Here is a 19,646-nt window from a genome sequence, read left to right as displayed (position 1 = left end):
CATAAAAAAATTTATAAACAATAAAATTTATTTTGTATAATATTTAATCAAAATTGTAATGTATATTTATTTGTTTAATTTTTCTAAATCATATATAAAGTAATTATAAATTTATTCAAGAAAAATTTTAGTTATTGCTTAAAGACATATTAGACTTAAAATTATGTACATTACAAAAAGTATATATAATCATATAATTATGTATATATATATATATATATATAATTATAATTTCTTTTACAAATATTAATTATGTATGTTATCATAAATTATACTACATGTAAAAGAATTGTTAGTTAAAGATAAAATAATAACACAGAATGAAATGTACAGAAAAGTTAATATTTTTTAATTGATTTTCGTATAAGTGCCAATCTTTGTTTATGTGCTTCAGTAACTGTTGCACGTTTATATGGACGTACTTCATCTGTACCAAAACCAGGAATCCACATATTCCAATTTCTTTCTAAAAATTGGATAATAAATCATATATATTTAATCCATTTCATATATATTTAATTATGTTGTATTGAATAATTATTTATCTGATAATTTTTCATAATTTACCTAAATGTAATTGTACATCTTTTACTTCTACAGTATTTGCATGACGATGTTTGGCTAACAAACATGCAGCATTGACAGTTGTTTCTACAAAATCATCTGCTAATTGCAATAACATTTCTTCTACTTCTTCATCTAATTGTTCAGTAGGATCTACTTCTTTCACAAGATCTTGCAATCTTGTTTTAGTTAAAAACTGAAATTTATACAATATAAAAATATAAATATATAAAACATATAAAAACATATTCAATAAAATTTATATTTTTTACAATACATACTTGTGGGAAATCATTGAAGGAACTTTGTTGTTGTTGTGGTTGTTGTTGTTGAGTAGAAGCTTGTTGTACTACTTGCTGCTTTGAAGGTTGTGATACAAATTGTGTCTGTTGCGATTGTGTTTGAGATTGTTGTGATGTCATGGCAACATCTTGACTTAAGACATTTATTGTAGTCATGATTTAAGACATTTATTGTAATTTAAAAATCTAAACTAAATAAAAATAAAACATAATATAAAAAATTAATACAAAGAATACAATATATATATATAAAGTTATATATAAAATATTTTATTTTAATTATAAATATTTTATTTCAGTTATAAATATTTTATTTCACTTATAAATAACGTTAAAAAGAACAGTAAATACCTAGAATTAATTGACACTTGGCGATAAGCGTCGCAATATTGTGAACAAAAGAGAAATTATACCGTGGCCCAATTTTTCTCTTGAAACAAGTTTGGGAATACATAAGAACAAGCAAATCGTTTCGTAGAATCTTCTTGCGCGATTCTTTTGCAAAATCTCTGCGTTTTTATTTCCAAGTTTTTACACGTTAATCACATAATCATAACTTAGATTGATTAAGAATATTTAAGTTACTTAGAATTTAATCTTTTATATTCTGTTTTATAGATATAGTTTGCATTGTTCTAATGCTATTTTATTTGTATTTTTATTATTTTTTAACTATATACATATATATAAATTTAGTTATTATAGATTAATTACTTACTTCTTACTAACATCATTGACAAAATAAATTTTAGAAGTCTTGTCCATAGACAAGATAGAGAATAGATTTACCATCTTATAATAGTATTTTATGTCCATAGACTACATATAAAATAGATATTATCCAATGTATTTTTATAGTACACAATCTAGATACATCATTCTAGAGATACATTATAACACCGAAAATAATAATCTATATTTTTTTATTTTAAAGTATGGTATGATGAAAATGTTCAATTAATACTTTGATTATATTTTAATTATAGTAGTTATGTGTGAAAAGCTGCAAAATATAGACAAGAAGAATGAAAAATAGGATAAGAACAAAGATAGAGTAAAAATTAAGGAATTAGTACTATAGATTATAGCAAATAAATAAATAAAAAAATAAATAAACAAAAGAATAAATATTAAAAGAATAAAGATAGAATAAGAATTGACGATTAGTGCTATTTCTTAAGTTCATGAGACATCTCATCAAGAATTGATTATTAGCGTTATCTATACATAAAAAGCTTTCGAGATTATCTAAAAGATAGAGCTATAAGTTAAAGTCTATTAATAAATTCATTTTAATATCGATAAAAGTGTGATAAGTTTGAGTACTTTTCAAAGAGATGGCATTAAATACTAAAAAAATTATCATACCATAAAATTTGAAAGAATTACGGAAAAAAATGCAAAAATATTTAAAATATGTATATAATAGTTATAAAAATTTTTATATCATTTCTATCATTTTTTCAATTATAAAATTAATTTTTTTTTAATTATTGAAAACAATTACATAATAAATGAATGAAAAAATTATATTATAAAATATACTTTTAATATTTATTTTTAATATTGTGTGATATAAACATTAATATTTATTTAATCTTTATTACGCATTATTCAGAAAAAATATTTATAAATCATTATAAATGTTATAAATGTTTATATAACATATATAATAAAATAAAAATTCTTATATTATAAAGATACAAATTTTGTTTTAAAATTTTTCATTTCATTATGAAAAAAAAAAAATATATCACTTATATATATAAAATGTATATCAAATTATATTGACAATTTCTTTCATTCATTTTTTTTTTAGAAAATTTAATATTATTTTATATTATTATTATATTATATTATATTAATATTATTATTATTATATTAATATTATTTAAATATTATTATTTTAGAAATAATCTATTAATAATAAATATAAAGAGGAAGATGAAAGAATGAAATCAAGATAATGAGAAAAAGTAAGAAAAAAAAGAAAAGCATCAATAATAGGAAAGAAAGAAACAAAAAATGTTTGATTAATAGTTTCGTTATAAATCTTGAATTTTATATAATTATAATTTTTCTTATTCTTTAGTAATATTTATTAGAAAATGTGACGTAACATTCTCAGACTTCACCATTATAAATTAAGCTTATTGCGAATTTCATGATAGTTTGTATCTGAATAATATGATATGACGTTATCATATAATTGATAATATAACGTCATTCAAAAAAAAAACGTCATTCAGAGAATCAACATAAGAGTTAGTGAAAGGTATATAATTATGTATAATAATATAATAGATTATTTTTTTTGAAAATCCAAAAAAGATTAAATTATAAAATTATAAAATTCTAGAAATATTTGATATCTTTGTAAAAATTATTATTGTAAAAAATTTATTATAAAGAAAAAATAAATGAAATAATTAAAAAAATTTCCTAAAATAATTTTTATGTATTTTACTGTGTTTCAAAATGCATTTAATTTAAATTTATTCATAAATTCTAAATTAAGTTTTGAAAATATTCTATATTTACTTAATATTTGATATCTTATATTTTATGTAATTTTTAATGTAATAATTAAATAAATGTAAATTTTAACAAGTTTTGAGCAGAATATATAAAAATTTTAATCATTCATAAAATAGAATCTCAAAAATAATGTAAAACAATCAATTTTATTTCGATTGTTCTTGAAAATATAATTACTTATTGGAAAAAAAAGTAAATTAGTAAAAAATGTTAATGAATAATCCTGAATTTTTACAAAATTTTTTAAATCGTAGAACATTAAAAAAATATAAAACAGATATAAAAACAGATAAAAAAAATATGAAATAAGATTAAATGTTAATAAATGATTTTAGATATTATGGAGGATAAATATTTAATTTTGAATATAATTTAAAAATAAAATATTCTTAAAAGTTTCGATAAAAGTTTAGTTATTTATAACATCATGTTTATTTTATTTTGAATGAAATTTTTCTAGAATACTATAAATTTTCTAGACATTATATCACATTTAATAAAATGAATAATATATGAATTATATTAGATAATAATGTTTGATTATTAATGTATACACATGTACATAGATAAAATATGAATCAAAAGATATATTATATTTAATCAATCTATCTATTTTATTTAAAAAAATATGGAAATTATATGACGTATGTATTTAAATATTTATATTATACTAAATTAATATTACTGTACATATTTAATATAATATATTTAATTACATATTTAATATAACATATATAGTAAAATTAATTTAATATAATATAACACGTAATAATTATGAAAAAATTCAGAATTTTTAAAAATTATCTAACAAGGTTAATTTTGATATTCTCTTTCATGAAAACTAACCATTAACTAGAATGAATCTGATCGTGTTACCAGTGCTTCTCAATCTTTCAACTTAAATATGAACCTAATCGAATACTATAACAAAAATATATAAAAAGTACTATAAAAAAAAGTAAAAATAAAAGAAGAATAAAGAATAATTTTCTAATCAAATAATTAAATTTTGAGAGTTTATAATTTTGAAAATGCTAAAAAGAAAGAAAGATTGTTTTAATTTTATTGTAAATATTTTATTTTTTGTATACAACAATTTTAGATTTAAAAATAATTTAAAAATAATTTAAAGAAAGAAATCATAAAATTTTTATATTTAATCACGAAATGATATTTTAATTTTTCAATAAAATTTCAAAACTATTTTTTATTCGAACTAATTATGACGCATATTATTCGATAGAAGTTTTTAGATAATTTTATTTACATACAAAAAATTGTTTATTTTAAAATATTTTATAATTATTTAGATGAAAATATTAGATCTTTTTAATAATATAATAATTTACTTAAAATATGTAATTAAAATTGAAATTATAATATCACTGAATTTATTTTTTGATATTAGTAATAAATATGATATATGATATATATGATATTTACAATTAATAAAAATATATAATCAATTATATAGAGTCAATTACACAAGATATGCATAGATTTATCAATAAGAAATATGTGATATTATATTATAAATATACATTATTAAATAAAATGATATAAATTATTCAAAATAATTATTTCTTTTATTTTTTATCTGATTTTATGTGACTTTAAAGGCTATTAATTACATATGAATTTATTATAATATATGTTTTTATATAAAAAAACAAAACATTTAAGTATTGCATTTAAAAAATTAAAAAATTTGAAATTTAAAAAATTAAAATATTATAAATATAAAAAATTAATATTTTATTATAAAAAACTTTTTTCTCTTTCTCATACATTTACCATTTACAAGAAAAATATCGATGTATAACAATATCAACGTCCTACGTTAATCCTAATTTAAAATATGAATAAAACTATTATTATTATTATTATTAATTTTTAATTATATTTTCTTAAAAACACTTATACTATATTTTTATAACAAATGCAAATTTAAATATTGATTTTAAAAAAAAATTACTTATAAGTTTTATAATAAATAAAATATTTTTAAAATTTTCCATAAAAGATTTTTATTATAACTATTTTTGAAATAATGGATGTAGATTTATAGAAAGATCATACAATTCGTTTGAGAGACACTTATAGAGACGTCACAACATTACTGAAGGCGAGGCTACTCACAATATGCGTAAAAGATTGTATAAATGTAGCCGTGTTTCAGTCTATGGTAAAAATCGAAACGGAACGTTTCTTTGTAATCGGTCTTCAACATTTAATCCTTGTCGAACTATTGCCTTGTGAAAATCTACCTCCGATTAAACTAAATTTAATTAATTTAAACCGAATAAAAGTAAGTTTATTTTCAACGAGTGTAATAACAAAATAATTCACAAAGTATTTTAATTATTAAATATATATTAAAATTAAATTCTCAAGAAAAATTTTAATTTAAAAGTTTAATTTAATATTGAATGAAAAAATTGCATTTAAAAATTGTGACAATATATTTTGGATATTAAAATGTATGAAATTAAAATGCATAGCTTTATTTTTTTAATATTTATTACAAAAAATTAAATGGGAACTTATGGAAAATTAATGGAAATTGTTAAATTGTTGAAACAAATTGTTAAGATATAAATATATATCTGATAAAATATATGTATATATTGGAAATAAAACATCATTAATAATTTTTTACAATATTATCGTAATATTGATCAATTAATTAAAAATTAATTTTTGATAGTATTGATAAATAAAATTTCTTTTCATTGAATAATATATAGTTAGTCTACTTTGATCATGATTTTTTTTATGAATTTTTTTGGCTTAGCATATAAAAGTTTCTATTATGATTTTTTATGGATATATAATGTATTTTTGTGTTTTACAAATTGTAGTTAATATAAATGAAGTATAATTTTTTGTAATTTATATCATATATACATTTATGATTCTATTTCAATCAAAAAAAAAAGTATACAACATTCCAATGAACTTTATAATTTAAATATTTCAGATAAATAAATATCTAGTTTAAATTTTACAAGTATTCAAAATTAATATTCAATTTAAAAAAGTCTAAAATTTATTATAAATATTTATCTAATAAATATAATAAAATAATTATATTTTATATTCACACAATTAATCGTTCTGTTTTAAATAAAACAATCAAATATTTACTTAATTTAAAATACACATTTAAAATATTTTATATTATATTAAAAATTTAAATATGAAATAGAAAAAATTTTTAATTTGTAAGATTAATTTTTATTGTCAGAGTGTTATTTAATTATTATTAAATTATAATTAATTTTATTTTAAATATCAATAATAGTTACACTTTAAACATCGGATGATTTAGACTAACGCGTAAATTTTGCATAAATGAGAAAAACTTCATATGAAAAGAAATATGCTTCAAATAAAAATTTGAGTCAAGGTTTTTCAGACTAATGTAATGATCATACGAGTGAAAGTACAACTTTCCTTCTAGTAATGAATTTTGTATGTACATCATGATTTCCTGTTTTCTGTTTTTTATTTTTTATTTTGATTTTTGCAAAACTTTTGCAAAATTTTTGTATTTTTGTTTTATGAATTAATTTTTAATTTTCTCTATTTTGGTAAATAAAATTATATAAATTTTTTAATATTTGTATTATTAAGATTTTTTTTTATTTTTTTTCTTTTCTTTAATCACTAATTAAAACATTAATTTTTCAGTCACATGATTCTTCATTTAATAATAGTATAAACATATGAATAATATCTTGTTAGACTTCTTTCTATCCATCATTAGAATTATATGAATTGAGTGATTACCATAAAAGATCATTCGTTCCACTAACTTAGCTACGTACAAACGTAACCAAACAAATTATTTTGAAATATATTTTAGTAAAACTTTAGTGTTGAAAAATTTCAGATATATTAAGTGTGAAGTTTAAAATTAATTTATTAAATTATATTATTAAATAATATATTAAATAAATTAAAATTAATATTAATAAATATTAAAAGTAATAAAAATTGAAATAATAAATTACAAAACAATGTAATGATTAAAATGGAAACTAGAAAAAATATAACATAATATAAAAAAAATTTTTTAAATGATAATCTTAAAATCATCAAAATATTATTTATTAACAAAATATATTCAAATTTAATTGTATATCAAAATATTGTTTTTATAAGCAAATAATTTACATGTTTATAATATGTAAAACGCAAATATATAACTTGTGCCAATTTGAATGAATAGGATGAGTCAAAATAAAAGTATGAACAATTGTCTTCGTTATCTACATATATTCTAGAGATTTATCAAATAAAATAGAGAATGTGTCATGTTTTATATTTTTTTTTATATCTAACTTATGAGAATAAAAATTGTTTTATAATTATGAGACGAATAAATTAGCGATTTTATTTATGAATATTAAATGCATCATTAACAATATGAAATGATTGATTAATACTATGGAGAATTAATAAGAATAAGTATTGATTAGAAGTTTGTTTTATTACAAAAATATTATAACTTCAATTTAAAGTTCATTTGTTTGTTTCGTTTGCTTTGAAATTGATTTACGAATAATTTGAATAATTATTATTAAAAATAATTTGAGATTATATTAAATACAATAAAATTCATATTTGAAAAAAATTAAAAATACAAGAAATTTATTAATTTTAAAATATATCAATCAATAAGAATATAAAGAATTTCTATAATTTGTTAATATTATATTAGTAGTAAGTATGTAAGAAATTAATTTTAATAATTACTATTAATTTCAATTTTTGAAATTATATATATTTATTATATATATAAGTATAATAAATAAAATAAGATTTTACATTTTATAAAGAAAAGAAATCAGCTGTTATATCGTGAGAAGTATTATTAATTTAGAAAGAAATTGATATTATTATATGAATTTCTTTTAAAACTTTTAAAATAATAAATTTTTAATAATTTTTTTTTTACAAATAGGTTAAGATGGGGATGAATAAGGCTACTATTTTCAAAATAGTGGAATTGGTGAGTAGAGAAATAATTTTAAATCAAACAAAAATTTTATTGTTTAAATATCAAAATTAAAGTTATAATTCTACTATTCTAATATTCTATCTAATATTCTATCTAATATTTTATCTAATCATTCATATATCAAAAGAAATTATAAATCAATGATAGATTCTGAAATCTCGTGGAGACATTTTCTGTTCTACCAGAATAGAAAATGATATAATAGCTATTGTGCATCTCTTCTTGTTATGATCACATTTCGAAAATCACATTCTGGAAATAAATTATTATTCAATTTTATTTTTTATTTTGCGATTTTTTAGCTATAATATATCGTGTAAACTTTTATGATTTTAATAATCAAACTTTTTTATTTATTCTTTAATTCAAAATTTTAATTATTTTATCCTTTTTTTATATGATATATTACATTTTTGATTATTTTTAATTGGATTTTAATTGATAAATTTACTAAAATTTAATTTATTACTAAGATTTTTAATTTTATTATTAATATTTATTGTTTGAAAATTTTTGCAGTTATATATTATGAATTAGAAATTATAAATAATTTATTAAGAAATCAATGTATTACAGATTTTTTTAAATTAATTTAAAAAATCTATATTAAAATAAAAAATTATGATAAAGAATCCTTACTTTTATATATTCTTACTTATACATAAAAAGAAACGTTAGAATACTTTATCATTACAAACATCGCTATAGAATTTTAATAAATGTTTTATCTTTTTTTCACGAACAATACATTCATTCGTCTTTATTGATCCAATAAAACAATTCAAATAGCGAAAACAATTAAAAATATTAAAAATTACTAAATATTTTCTAATGATTTTATTCTATCGATCATACAAGAATCGAAAGATAAATAATAAAAAATTAAAAATTCTTATTAAAACATTGAATCATTGCTATTAAAAAAAGGGATAAAAATATTTCAAGAATTTGTTTCATCATGTTGAATCAAGTTTGAACAAATTGAATATATGACGTAATGTTACTATGCAATATACATAATGATGAGCAGATCTCAGAACGTGTTATGAATGCAACATTAAGAGAGAATACTTTCTATGAAGAAGTATTTATCATTAATAATTGGATCTCTGTTTAAAATTTGTACTATTGAAATAGAATTGATTTTTTATTCAAAGCACGATAATTGAATTTTAATAAGCTATTTATGATGGTATTGATAGAATCGATGTACATACTTATTTGTTTCGTCTATTTTCATACATTCAATTATGATACACGCAAATTTCTGTTCAAAATTATTCTTAAAATATCTTTTTAGTTTTTTTCTTTTTTCTAACTTTTTAGACTTTTAGATCATTGAATTTTAATTATGATATTAATAGAGTCTATGCACTTGTTTCGTTAATCTAATTACTTTAATTATATAATAAATCATCTATTTATATAACTTTTTATAATTTGAATTTATTTTTTAATATTGATTATATTAGATTATATAGCATTGTATATACAAAAATTCAGAACTTTTGCTTTATTAATATTATTGCATTAGAAATTATTGTATTAGAAGATGTATACTATCAAATAATGGAATTTTTACAATTAATTCAAATTAAATGTAATTATTTATAAAATGAATAAATAATAATTATTCATGATAATACGGTTTTAAAACTATATGTGAAGTACTGAAAATTTAATATGATTTGTTAAATGATAGCATAACGTAATATTTAAATTAATATATATTTATTAATAGATTTTACAATAGTTATACAATAGTTATACAATAGTTGTTAAAGATAAAATAATATTGAAGGAAAGATATTGAAATAAAAAGATATTGTATTATTGCAACTAATATATATTTTTAAATAAATACTAATATATATTTTTTAAATAAATTTTAATCATATTTATTATTTTGTTTATTTACCATTTTTGTTCTCTTTTCTTATTATTTTCAGATAATAGTATGCGTTCTTATAGGATTGCATTATCATTCCTTTAGTGATAGCAGTTTAAACAGTGCCTTTATTACAATGGGTACCTTTGGTGGGTATTTAATCATTCTCGTGGGAATGTGTCTTGGAATTATCTTAGGAGCTACTATTGATCGTCGCTTGGTAAATCAGAATTATATTTAAATAATTTCATACAAATTTTTTTATAAAAAATATTATTTACATACATTTTTCTATTTTTTTATGATTTTTTTTTTTAAATTATACTTTTGAAAACTATTAGAATTACAGTAAAAATATATTTTTATATTTTTAAATTTTATAATACTTTATATTATAATACTTTCATATCAATTAATATTGTAATAATAGTATTACAATTAATAAATAAAATGATAATATGTTATTTGTAATGCTTTATAAATTATTATCTATAACTATATTACTGTGTGTAGACTTGAATATATGTAGAAATAAAATATAAAATAATTTAATAAACATTTTTCTTGATACCATTTTTTTTCTTGATATAAATTAAATAAATTAAATTCATTATTAAATATTTAATATCAATATCAAGATTATTTATCTATCAAGTTATTTTATTTATTATATTAAAAAATTTCTATATTTTTATGATGGCTTTCGACGAAATGTTTAAATTTTCTTTGCATTAAGTGAAAGCGGTTATCAAAACAAGTTTAACAATTTATAATACCATTCATTATTATTGTGACATAAAAAATAAAGGAATTTTCTGTAATTCTTTTCTGATAATATGTTATATTTAAAACATTAAAATTTTGTTTTTAATAAATATGATATTATAGAATATCAAAAATATTTTTCTTTTTAAAAATAAGTTTTATATTTTAATAAATTTATTATTTCATAATGTAGATATTTTAACTGATTTCATTTGAATTGAATTCATATAATATGGAATTTATCATTATCAATTTATAAATATTAATAGTTTCTTTATCATGCAAAAATCATAAATTAAAAATATCCATTTAAACCATTATGTTTTTCTGATCTTTTTTTATACATTTTTATTTATAAAAAAAAAATTAAAAAAGTTATATATAATTGTAGAATGATAATTTACGAAATTTTTGATTTGCAGGACTTGTTTTTCTCCATAGTCGGTTGCATCTTATTCGTCATTGTTGGTGCTCTTATCCTTGATCATTTCATAAATGCAGTCTACCGAGGAAATTTTCGTAATACTGGTATCGCTAAAGGATCTATCAGTATAGTTCAAGGAATTTTGTTTATGGTAGATGCAGTGTTCGCATTCCGAGGAAATTAAAATTACTTAAAATATAAAATATTTTAAGTAATATCAGAGATATAATATAATCATCGATTCGATTTTAAAGATCGTTTTAATGATAAAAAATAAATAAATCGTTTAAAAAAATTATTGCTAAAGATTGAAAAAATTAAAATTTGTTTTTAATAAAATCTGAAAAATTTCAAGAAAAAATATTACGAATGTTATAAGCATTACTATTAGCAAAATGGAATATAAATAGAAAAAAAGATTTGTATAGTTTTTTATGTTTATTAATTAAAGCAAAAATTTCTAGAAAGATTCTTTTTATATTATGATAATTGAATAATTTTTTATATTAAAATCATATCAGATAAGAAACAGTAAATTATGCAATATATTTGAAAGCTTAAAACCAAAAATTTTAAATTTATACTTATATCATTTATATTATTATTAAATATACTATAAATATGTCATTATAGAGTTTGAAGAAACGATTTAATTTTTTAACGTATCACTAGTATATTACTTTTTCACTTTACTTAAGTAATATTTAATACTATATTTAATACTAATTAATGCTTGTCTTTAAGTTTCAATTATAATTATTTCACTACATGTTTGATTAAATTTTCTTCTCTATATTTTGTAATAATTTTAATTTATTACTATAAGAACAATAATATAAAAATCTTCGTTTCATTTTTATATTGTATTCATAAAATTTTCATTTACGATAATAATTTCTTGATTTATATTTCTTCGAAAAAAAATTTCTTTTCAATTTTTTTAATATATATTATCATAAAGCTACATCAATCAATAATAAATAATATTTATTTATATATTTTTTAATTTCAAGTTTAAAATATTAAAAATCTAATTTTAAAATTTAGAACTTTAATTTAAAAATTTAGAAAAATTTTTAATATTCTTTTAGAATAAGCGATATTCCCTTTCTAATATAAGGTCAATGAAAGCATTGTAATCATGACTGTTGCATATAAATTAAGCTATGAACATGAACTATTTTTTTATTGTAAATTATATTTTCTTTATTTTTTATCATTTTATATTAATAATCAATCTTTTGTAAAAAAATTATAATATTCTCACTAATATTCGATTTAATTATTGATTTTCAAATTGGTTTTCAAAAATATAAATTTTTAATAAAATATAAATAAATAAATATAATTAAAATAATGTAATTATTAAAAATTAAAACATGTAATTTGATAAAATAAATTATATTAAATTTTTTTTTAAATTTATTGTTTTTTAAATGAGATTTTGTTAAGAAAAATATATTTTTTTTGTCCAATGTTAAATAAATATTATCATTATATAAATATTTGTTCTAATATTAAACAAATTTAAAAAAAAATTTTAAATTTAAAAATTTATAATGTATTTAAATTTTTTAAAAAATTGTGAAATTATATTGTTTGGGAAGTAACCTTATAGAAAATATTTATTATATTACATTGATAATTTCGTTTCATATATAAATATAAGAAAACATATTTATGAATTAATTCTAAATATTATTATGTATTAAATTTGCGATTTTATTTTAATCGTAACAGCCTAATGGGTCGCAATTTGTTTTCGATATATTTCGAGATGCTTGAATCGATAAAAGTTTGAGTCGATATCGTCGGTAAGATCGAACAACTGCAAATCGATTGTGCATAGTTGCGTGTGTGCAGATTGCACCGCCGCTTCGAGCAGCAGTTTTATTTACTAATTAGAGTGCCGATGTTCGGTAGAAAGCGTTAAATGTGCGTGGAAAATGTCGAATCCGGGCGGTAGCAAGAGGAACGGGGCCATGAAGATTCGTTTGACGAGTGAGTTTATTAAGAAAAGATGATGAATCTAACAAGAGAGGAGCGTGAAAGTCGATCGACAGCCAACACGCGTTGTGATCTTTCTCATCTTGATTTGTTATGTGTCCCTTATGTAGTCGTGTTGTAATCCTTACAGAGAGCTGTTTTTGAATAACGTCAGAATTGTTATGAATATTGTATATTATTCAATTAATATGAGGAGAAAAATACGCAAAAAGATTTGACTAGGGTTTTCGTCCTTTGGTTATGGCAACTCCCTATCAGAGGTCAAGACCCCACCGTAAGCACTCCGGGAGACCATAGACAAGATGTTAATTTTGGTGAACTTGTCATACCCGCATTGATTCTCCTTCAATAATTAACAACAACCGAAAAACATGATATTACCAACATTTTTTATTTAAAAAATAGTTCTTGTTTCAATTGATTCAATGGAGTATATTACCGAGCTCATAATCGAATGTGAATAGACCTAATTAACAAATGTCAGACACTTAGTACTGATGAAAAGCTTTAATATTTTTTAAACGAATATATGATTAATATTTTATCATTTCAAAATTGATTTTAAATATGTTAATTTATGACTAATTTCATTGTCATCATTATCAATTATAATGAAAGATTTATAATAAAAAATTTTTCTTGCATAAATCTTTATTAACTTGATTAAATTATATATTATTATTTAATATTCATCAAAAAATACCAAATAATAAAATTAATAGATATCGAAAAGATATTAAAATTAATATTTACATATGTTATAAGTTATTTTCTATAAAATTATATTTAAATTATTTTCTTCTTATTATATTATGGATGTGTGTGTGTGTTTGATTATTATTTATATCATAAAAATATATTAGTCAAAATAAATTTAAATATTGATTATGTACATTTACAGTTTTATGTGCCCGTAATCTTGCCAGAAAAGATCTATTTCGTGAGTATTTTTTATATTGAAAAGAATATATATTGTAAAAAAATATTGTTAAATTTGTTAAAATAAAAATTCTATTTCAGGCCTACCGGATCCTTTTGCTAAAATAACTGTTGATGGTTCAGGTCAGTGTCATAGTACACATACATGCAAGGCAACTCTAGATCCTATGTGGAATCAACATTATGATTTGTAATTATTTTTTAATTATAATATAAATATAATTTTTTATATATATAATTACATGAATTTTTAATATTCTACAGGTACATTGGAAAAGATGATGGTATTACTATATCAGTTTGGAATCATAAAAAAATTCATAAAAAAAAAGGTGGAGGATTTTTAGGATGTGTACGAATATTATCTAATACAATTCAAAGACTCAAGGATACAGGATGTAATTATTTTATTTATTTATTTAAATGTTATGCTATTATTAATATATTTAATTTAGTATATTATATAATTTATATATTTAATTTTTAAATTTAATTATTTTATTTAGATCAACGATTAGATCTTTGCAAAGCACATTCAGATGACACAGATGTAGTTAAAGGAGAAGTTGTAGTATCTCTTTTATCACGAGATGGTCATAATGGTGCTGTGAGTAATACAGTGGGTCATAATGCAGTTGTTGATGTTCTTGGAGATCTGAGCTGTCCAACTGATTTACCAGATGGATGGGAAGAAAGAAGAACTCGAAGTGGTCGACTTTATTATGTCAATCACTATACCAGAACTACACAATGGATTCGTCCAAATGCACGGTAAGTTTTATTTTCTCAAAAATTTTTTTTTTCATATGATTAAATTTATTTATAATGTATATTTTAATTCAATATAATAGACCTACTAATGGCATAATACCAACTACACCTGAACCACCACCATTACCTTCTTCTGAACCTACTTCTCCCAGTGGCAGTGGAAGTCCTCCTAATTTAAGAACTGAAAGTCCTACCAGATGTACACCTGAATGGAATGGAGATGGAACACCTAGTAGAACACCTAGCAGAGATAGTTCTACTCCAAATACTCCAAGAAATACACCAACTCAACAGCAAAATAGAAATACACAACAAAATCAACATAATACAAGAAATGTAACACCTGCTTCATCAAGAGAACGACGACCAATTAGAGCAAGTGATGAACAAAATGGTAATCAAAATGGAAATGTTAGATCAGATCGTAGTATTAACAATGCTCAACCACGAAGGCCTAATCGGAGTAATAGAAATAGAAATAGTGTAATGATTAATAATGAAAGAAGATATGATCCTCCACAACCACCAGATTTACCAAGAGGTTATGGTGAGTATTAAAAATTAAAAAATTTTGATATATATAAATATATAAATCAAATAAAAAATTATCAAATAAATGGATGCTACAGAAATGAGAAAAACGCAACAAGGTCAAGTGTACTTTTATCACGTACCAACGGGATCATCTACATGGCACGATCCTAGAATACCTCGTGATTTACCAGCAAATGAATTAGCAAATGAACTTGGACCATTACCGAGCGGATGGGAAATGCGACAGACCCAAAGTGGTCGTGTTTATTTTGTAGATCATAATAACAGAACTACACAATTTACTGATCCAAGATTATCCAGTCAAATTATAAGCAATTTGTTAAAGTAAGTTAATAAAAAAAAATAAAAACATTTTAATTTACAATTATTTAATTTATAAAATTATATTTTTATGATAGTAGACGACAAAATAGTACTAATCAAACAACGAGTAATTCAAATAATTCGACAACTGTAAATGAATCTACAGAAATAGAGACGCCTGCATCTCCAAGTATTCAATGTAATATTGTCCAGCAAAGATCAAGAACAGAGAATGGAAGTAATAATAACTCCCCAACTTGTAAGAATTTTTATTCTAATATCATGATTATAAAGTTAAATTTATAATATGAATATAAAGTATATTATAAAATTGAGTATATTACATTACTAATATTATTCAAATCATAGATAATTATCTATATAATCTATTTAATGTAATAAAAATAAAACAAAAACATATTTGTACATCTGTTTGCTTGAAGTTAATATATTTATTTTAGTGGAAAATACGTCGGCTCAAAATGCTCAAACTGTATCAGAATTACCAAAGGAACTAATGGATAATGAGCTTCTGCCGAAATATAAACGAGATCTAGTGGCAAAATTAAAATGTTTGAGAGCAGAATTAAATGCTCTTCAACCTCAAAGTGGACATTGTAGACTTGAAGTATCAAGAAATGAAATATTTGAAGTGAGTGTTTAATTATATTTGATATTTGCAAAATTTATAATAATAATTTAGTAATATATATATTTTTTTTATATAGGAGTCATATAGATTAATAATGAAAATGCGACCAAAAGATATGCGAAAAAGACTTATGGTAAAATTCCGAGGTGAAGAAGGTCTCGATTATGGTGGAGTAGCTAGAGAATGGCTATATTTGTTATCACACGAAATGTTAAATCCACAATATGGACTTTTCCAATATTCGAGAGACGATAATTATACACTTCAAATTAATCCAGATTCGGGAATAAATCCAGAACATTTATCATACTTCCATTTTGCTGGCAGAATTATAGGAATTGCTGTTTTTCATGGTCATCATATAGATGGGGGTTTTACAACTCCATTTTATAAAATGCTGCTTAATAAAGCAATTACTCTTACTGATATAGAAGGAGTTGATCCAGAATTACACAGAAGTCTTACATGGATGTTGTAAGTAAAAAAAAAAAAAAAAAAAAAAACAATAATTATATAATTTTTATTAAAAATTGTTAAAATATTATTTTATTAATTAGAGAAAATAGTATAGATGGAGTGTTGGATGCTACGTTTTCAGTAGAACATAGTAGTTTTGGAGTTTTAAAAAATCATGAACTTAAGCCAGGTGGTAAAGACATTCCTGTAACTGAGGAAAATAAGAAAGAATATGTCCGTTTATACGTAAATTATCGCTTTATGCGAGGAATTGAACAACAATTCCTGGCATTACAAAAAGGATTCCATGAATTAATTCCACCTCAGCTATTAAGACCTTTTGATGAAAGAGAATTAGAATTGGTCATTGGTGGTTTAGGAACTATCGATATTAATGATTGGAAGATGCATACACGATTGAAACATTGTACACCTGATACACCAGTAGTAAAATGGTTTTGGCAAATAGTAGAATCTTATGGAGAAGAAATGAGAGCTCGATTACTCCAATTTGTTACTGGAAGTTCTCGAGTTCCTTTGCAAGGTTTCAAAGCTTTACAAGGTAAATAATCAAATTAATGGTTATTTGATTTTTTTTTATAATACATATTTTTATAGGATCTACAGGAGCCGCTGGTCCACGATTATTTACAATTCATGCTGTTGATGCGCCAAGTGAAAATTTACCAAAAGCGCATACCTGTTTCAATAGAATAGATATTCCAGAAAGTTATCCAAGTTATCAAAAAATGCTTGATAAACTAACACAAGCAGTTGAAGAAACTTGTGGTTTCGCTGTTGAATAATAGGTAAAAACGATAATATTAATTCATTGATATATTTTTTTTATATAATTACTGAAATTGCATATTTTTATAATAGGAAATATTTGTCGACAAATTCTACTGTCGTTAAACTAAAAATAAATTTTTGAAGTACCAAGAGATGTTATGTATGAAGACATGCAAAGAGCTAGTATTATAGAATGAAAATGTTAATACATAAAATGTCAGAAATAATCTGGCAATGTTTTGTACAAATGATAAAATGGCCTTGATGGTTATAATGACTTCTAAGTGATTGTCGATTGGTACATTATGTGAACATTCTTGTGATTTACACACTTCGTCCATGAAGATTTTAATGAATGGTTCCTCAGAAGTTCTGATTATATTGGTCTTTATTTATTATTCAATGACTGAGATGTGCAAAAATTATAATTTCATTGAGGTAAATATGTCGATTGGCTTAAACTTTTATTTTATTTATATTAATCGCGTTTTCCATCTTAACTTTAGGATCAATAATTTACTTATTATTTAAGATCATCATCAAAGAATTAACTTTATTATTTTCGATAAAAAATATAAAAATCATGCATGCACAAATATGTATAGAAAATGAATTCTTTCATGTAATGAAAAGCATTGTTCAATCAAAATACGTTCATGTTAATATTTTATATTAAACAAAAATATTATAAAAAAAATAATAAAGAAAGCAAAAAATAAAACAATCATTTAAAAATCTCATAACAAAAATCTATAATATTATCTACAATGAATTTTAAGTCAATGGAACAATGTATTTCATTTTCGAAAGTTTTCAATTTCTGTTTAATCAAATGTAATTACAATATGCACAGTCAATTAATTCTATATTAACAATTTTTAAAATAATAGAGTTTAGTAATGAATTAAAAGTATATACTCAAATTCACATTATTATAGTCAAATATTGATTAAAAGAGTAGTGTGTGCTGGGAATTTAGTATTTTATAACATATTATTTCAAATTAATATCATTGCAACTAAGAATAAAATTCATATATACTATAAATATGCAAGTGTTAAGATTCTATGAGTAGATTTGATAAATATTTTTAATATTTAAGTTCATGCTGATTTTTACATAACAAGTAATTTTGATATCAATCACGTTGATTCAAGATTATTAAATAAAATATTAAATTAATCTAATTAGAGTTGAAATTAACGAAAAAAATATAATATTTTTATCGGTTGTGAAAAAAAATGATATGAGTAGTCTTCAGTATTAAAAATTATCATTGGTGTATGAGCACTTGCTTCGAGGAACTTTGTAACATAATCGGCAAATTTTATTGTTGCAGCACAATTTGAATTGTGCGAAAATTATTGTTGCTTGTTTAGAAACTAATAGTACCGAATGCGTTAACAATATGTAAATAGTATAGCGTTTAATATAAAATTAACATGAGCGTAAAATGTGTGAACCATATAATTGGTTTTTGCACAATAAAAACGCATCGGTTCTAAATCGTGAATTGTGTACATTAGCTTTAATTTAAAAAAATTGAACACATATTTAAGGAAAGAGTTTATTCGATTAGTTTATGTAAAGTTTTATTCGAATTGACTCTTTTTGTTATAGAAGACCACAAAATAAATATCTATACTTTACTAGTTTTCAGTAAA

At 20.7% G+C, this 19,646-nt stretch overlaps 3 protein-coding genes across 7 annotated transcripts; 2 read left to right on the top strand and 1 right to left on the bottom strand.

Moving 5' to 3' along the window:
* Positions 1-321: 321 nt before the first annotated feature.
* On the bottom strand, positions 322-1,700 carry Taf12 (TATA-box binding protein associated factor 12). 4 transcript variants are annotated; one of them, XM_086910431.1, is made up of 4 exons: positions 1,585-1,700; positions 846-1,057; positions 568-760; positions 322-466 (listed from the first exon to the last, which is right to left on the bottom strand). In XM_086910431.1, exons 2-4 carry the CDS (start codon positions 1,020-1,022, stop codon positions 339-341), a joined length of 498 nt encoding a protein of 165 aa, XP_086766557.1. In that variant the 5' UTR covers positions 1,023-1,057; positions 1,585-1,700; the 3' UTR covers positions 322-338. The 4 variants fall into 4 exon arrangements, with proteins under 4 accessions (XP_086766557.1, XP_086766556.1, XP_086766559.1 ...); XM_086910430.1 differs by having other exon boundaries at positions 1,218-1,689; XM_086910433.1 differs by having other exon boundaries at positions 846-1,052; positions 1,585-1,689.
* Positions 1,701-5,520: 3,820 nt separating this feature from the next.
* Positions 5,521-12,928, top strand: LOC100871751 (protein snakeskin). Of its 2 annotated transcripts, none has more exons than XM_012493371.3 (4): positions 5,521-5,712; positions 8,374-8,421; positions 10,380-10,538; positions 11,506-12,928. In XM_012493371.3, exons 1-4 carry the CDS (start codon positions 5,587-5,589, stop codon positions 11,689-11,691), a joined length of 519 nt encoding a protein of 172 aa, XP_012348825.1. In that variant the 5' UTR covers positions 5,521-5,586; the 3' UTR covers positions 11,692-12,928. The 2 variants fall into 2 exon arrangements, with proteins under 2 accessions (XP_012348825.1, XP_086766555.1); XM_086910429.1 differs by lacking the exon at positions 5,521-5,712 and adding an exon at positions 7,208-8,132.
* Positions 12,929-13,338: 410 nt separating this feature from the next.
* Smurf (SMAD specific E3 ubiquitin protein ligase) lies at positions 13,339-19,495 on the top strand. Its single transcript, XM_012493368.3, has 13 exons — positions 13,339-13,508; positions 14,416-14,454; positions 14,535-14,643; positions 14,718-14,851; positions 14,960-15,224; positions 15,305-15,771; positions 15,854-16,103; positions 16,178-16,341; positions 16,544-16,734; positions 16,811-17,208; positions 17,292-17,752; positions 17,809-17,999; positions 18,073-19,495. The coding sequence occupies exons 1-12, from the start codon at positions 13,454-13,456 to the stop codon at positions 17,994-17,996; spliced, it is 2,721 nt and encodes a 906-aa protein (XP_012348822.1). The 5' UTR covers positions 13,339-13,453; the 3' UTR covers positions 17,997-17,999; positions 18,073-19,495.
* The last annotated feature ends 151 nt before the right edge of the window (positions 19,496-19,646 follow it).

This window comes from Apis florea, unplaced genomic scaffold (genome assembly GCF_048593485.1).
Source record: "Apis florea isolate Af1SG1 unplaced genomic scaffold, ASM4859348v1 contig_3184_pilon, whole genome shotgun sequence".
NCBI lineage: Eukaryota > Metazoa > Arthropoda > Insecta > Hymenoptera > Apidae > Apis > Apis florea.
Note: the sequence above shows the minus strand (reverse complement) of the source record. Positions and strands in the feature narration are given on the sequence as shown.

What these genes read in the sequence shown, in the direction of transcription:
- LOC100871751 (XM_012493371.3), top strand. Translation starts at nt 5,587, where the DNA reads ATGGTAAAAATCGAAACGGAACGTTTCTTTGTAATCGGTCTTCAACAT. An exon ending in TTAATTTAAACCGAATAAAA is followed by an intron (nt 5,713 to 8,373) that starts GTAAGTTTATTT and finishes TTTTACAAATAG; the next exon opens with GTTAAGATGGGGATGAATAA. An exon ending in CTACTATTGATCGTCGCTTG is followed by an intron (nt 10,539 to 11,505) that starts GTAAATCAGAAT and finishes TTTGATTTGCAG; the next exon opens with GACTTGTTTTTCTCCATAGT.
- Smurf (XM_012493368.3), top strand. Translation starts at nt 13,454, where the DNA reads ATGTCGAATCCGGGCGGTAGCAAGAGGAACGGGGCCATGAAGATTCGT. An exon ending in TGGAATCAACATTATGATTT is followed by an intron (nt 14,644 to 14,717) that starts GTAATTATTTTT and finishes AATATTCTACAG; the next exon opens with GTACATTGGAAAAGATGATG. An exon ending in AAGACTCAAGGATACAGGAT is followed by an intron (nt 14,852 to 14,959) that starts GTAATTATTTTA and finishes TATTTTATTTAG; the next exon opens with ATCAACGATTAGATCTTTGC.
- Taf12 (XM_086910431.1), bottom strand. Translation starts at nt 1,022, where the DNA reads ATGACTACAATAAATGTCTTAAGTCAAGATGTTGCCATGACATCACAA. An exon ending in CCTTCAATGATTTCCCACAA is followed by an intron (nt 761 to 845) that starts GTATGTATTGTA and finishes TATAAATTTCAG; the next exon opens with TTTTTAACTAAAACAAGATT. An exon ending in AGATGTACAATTACATTTAG is followed by an intron (nt 467 to 567) that starts GTAAATTATGAA and finishes TCCAATTTTTAG; the next exon opens with AAAGAAATTGGAATATGTGG.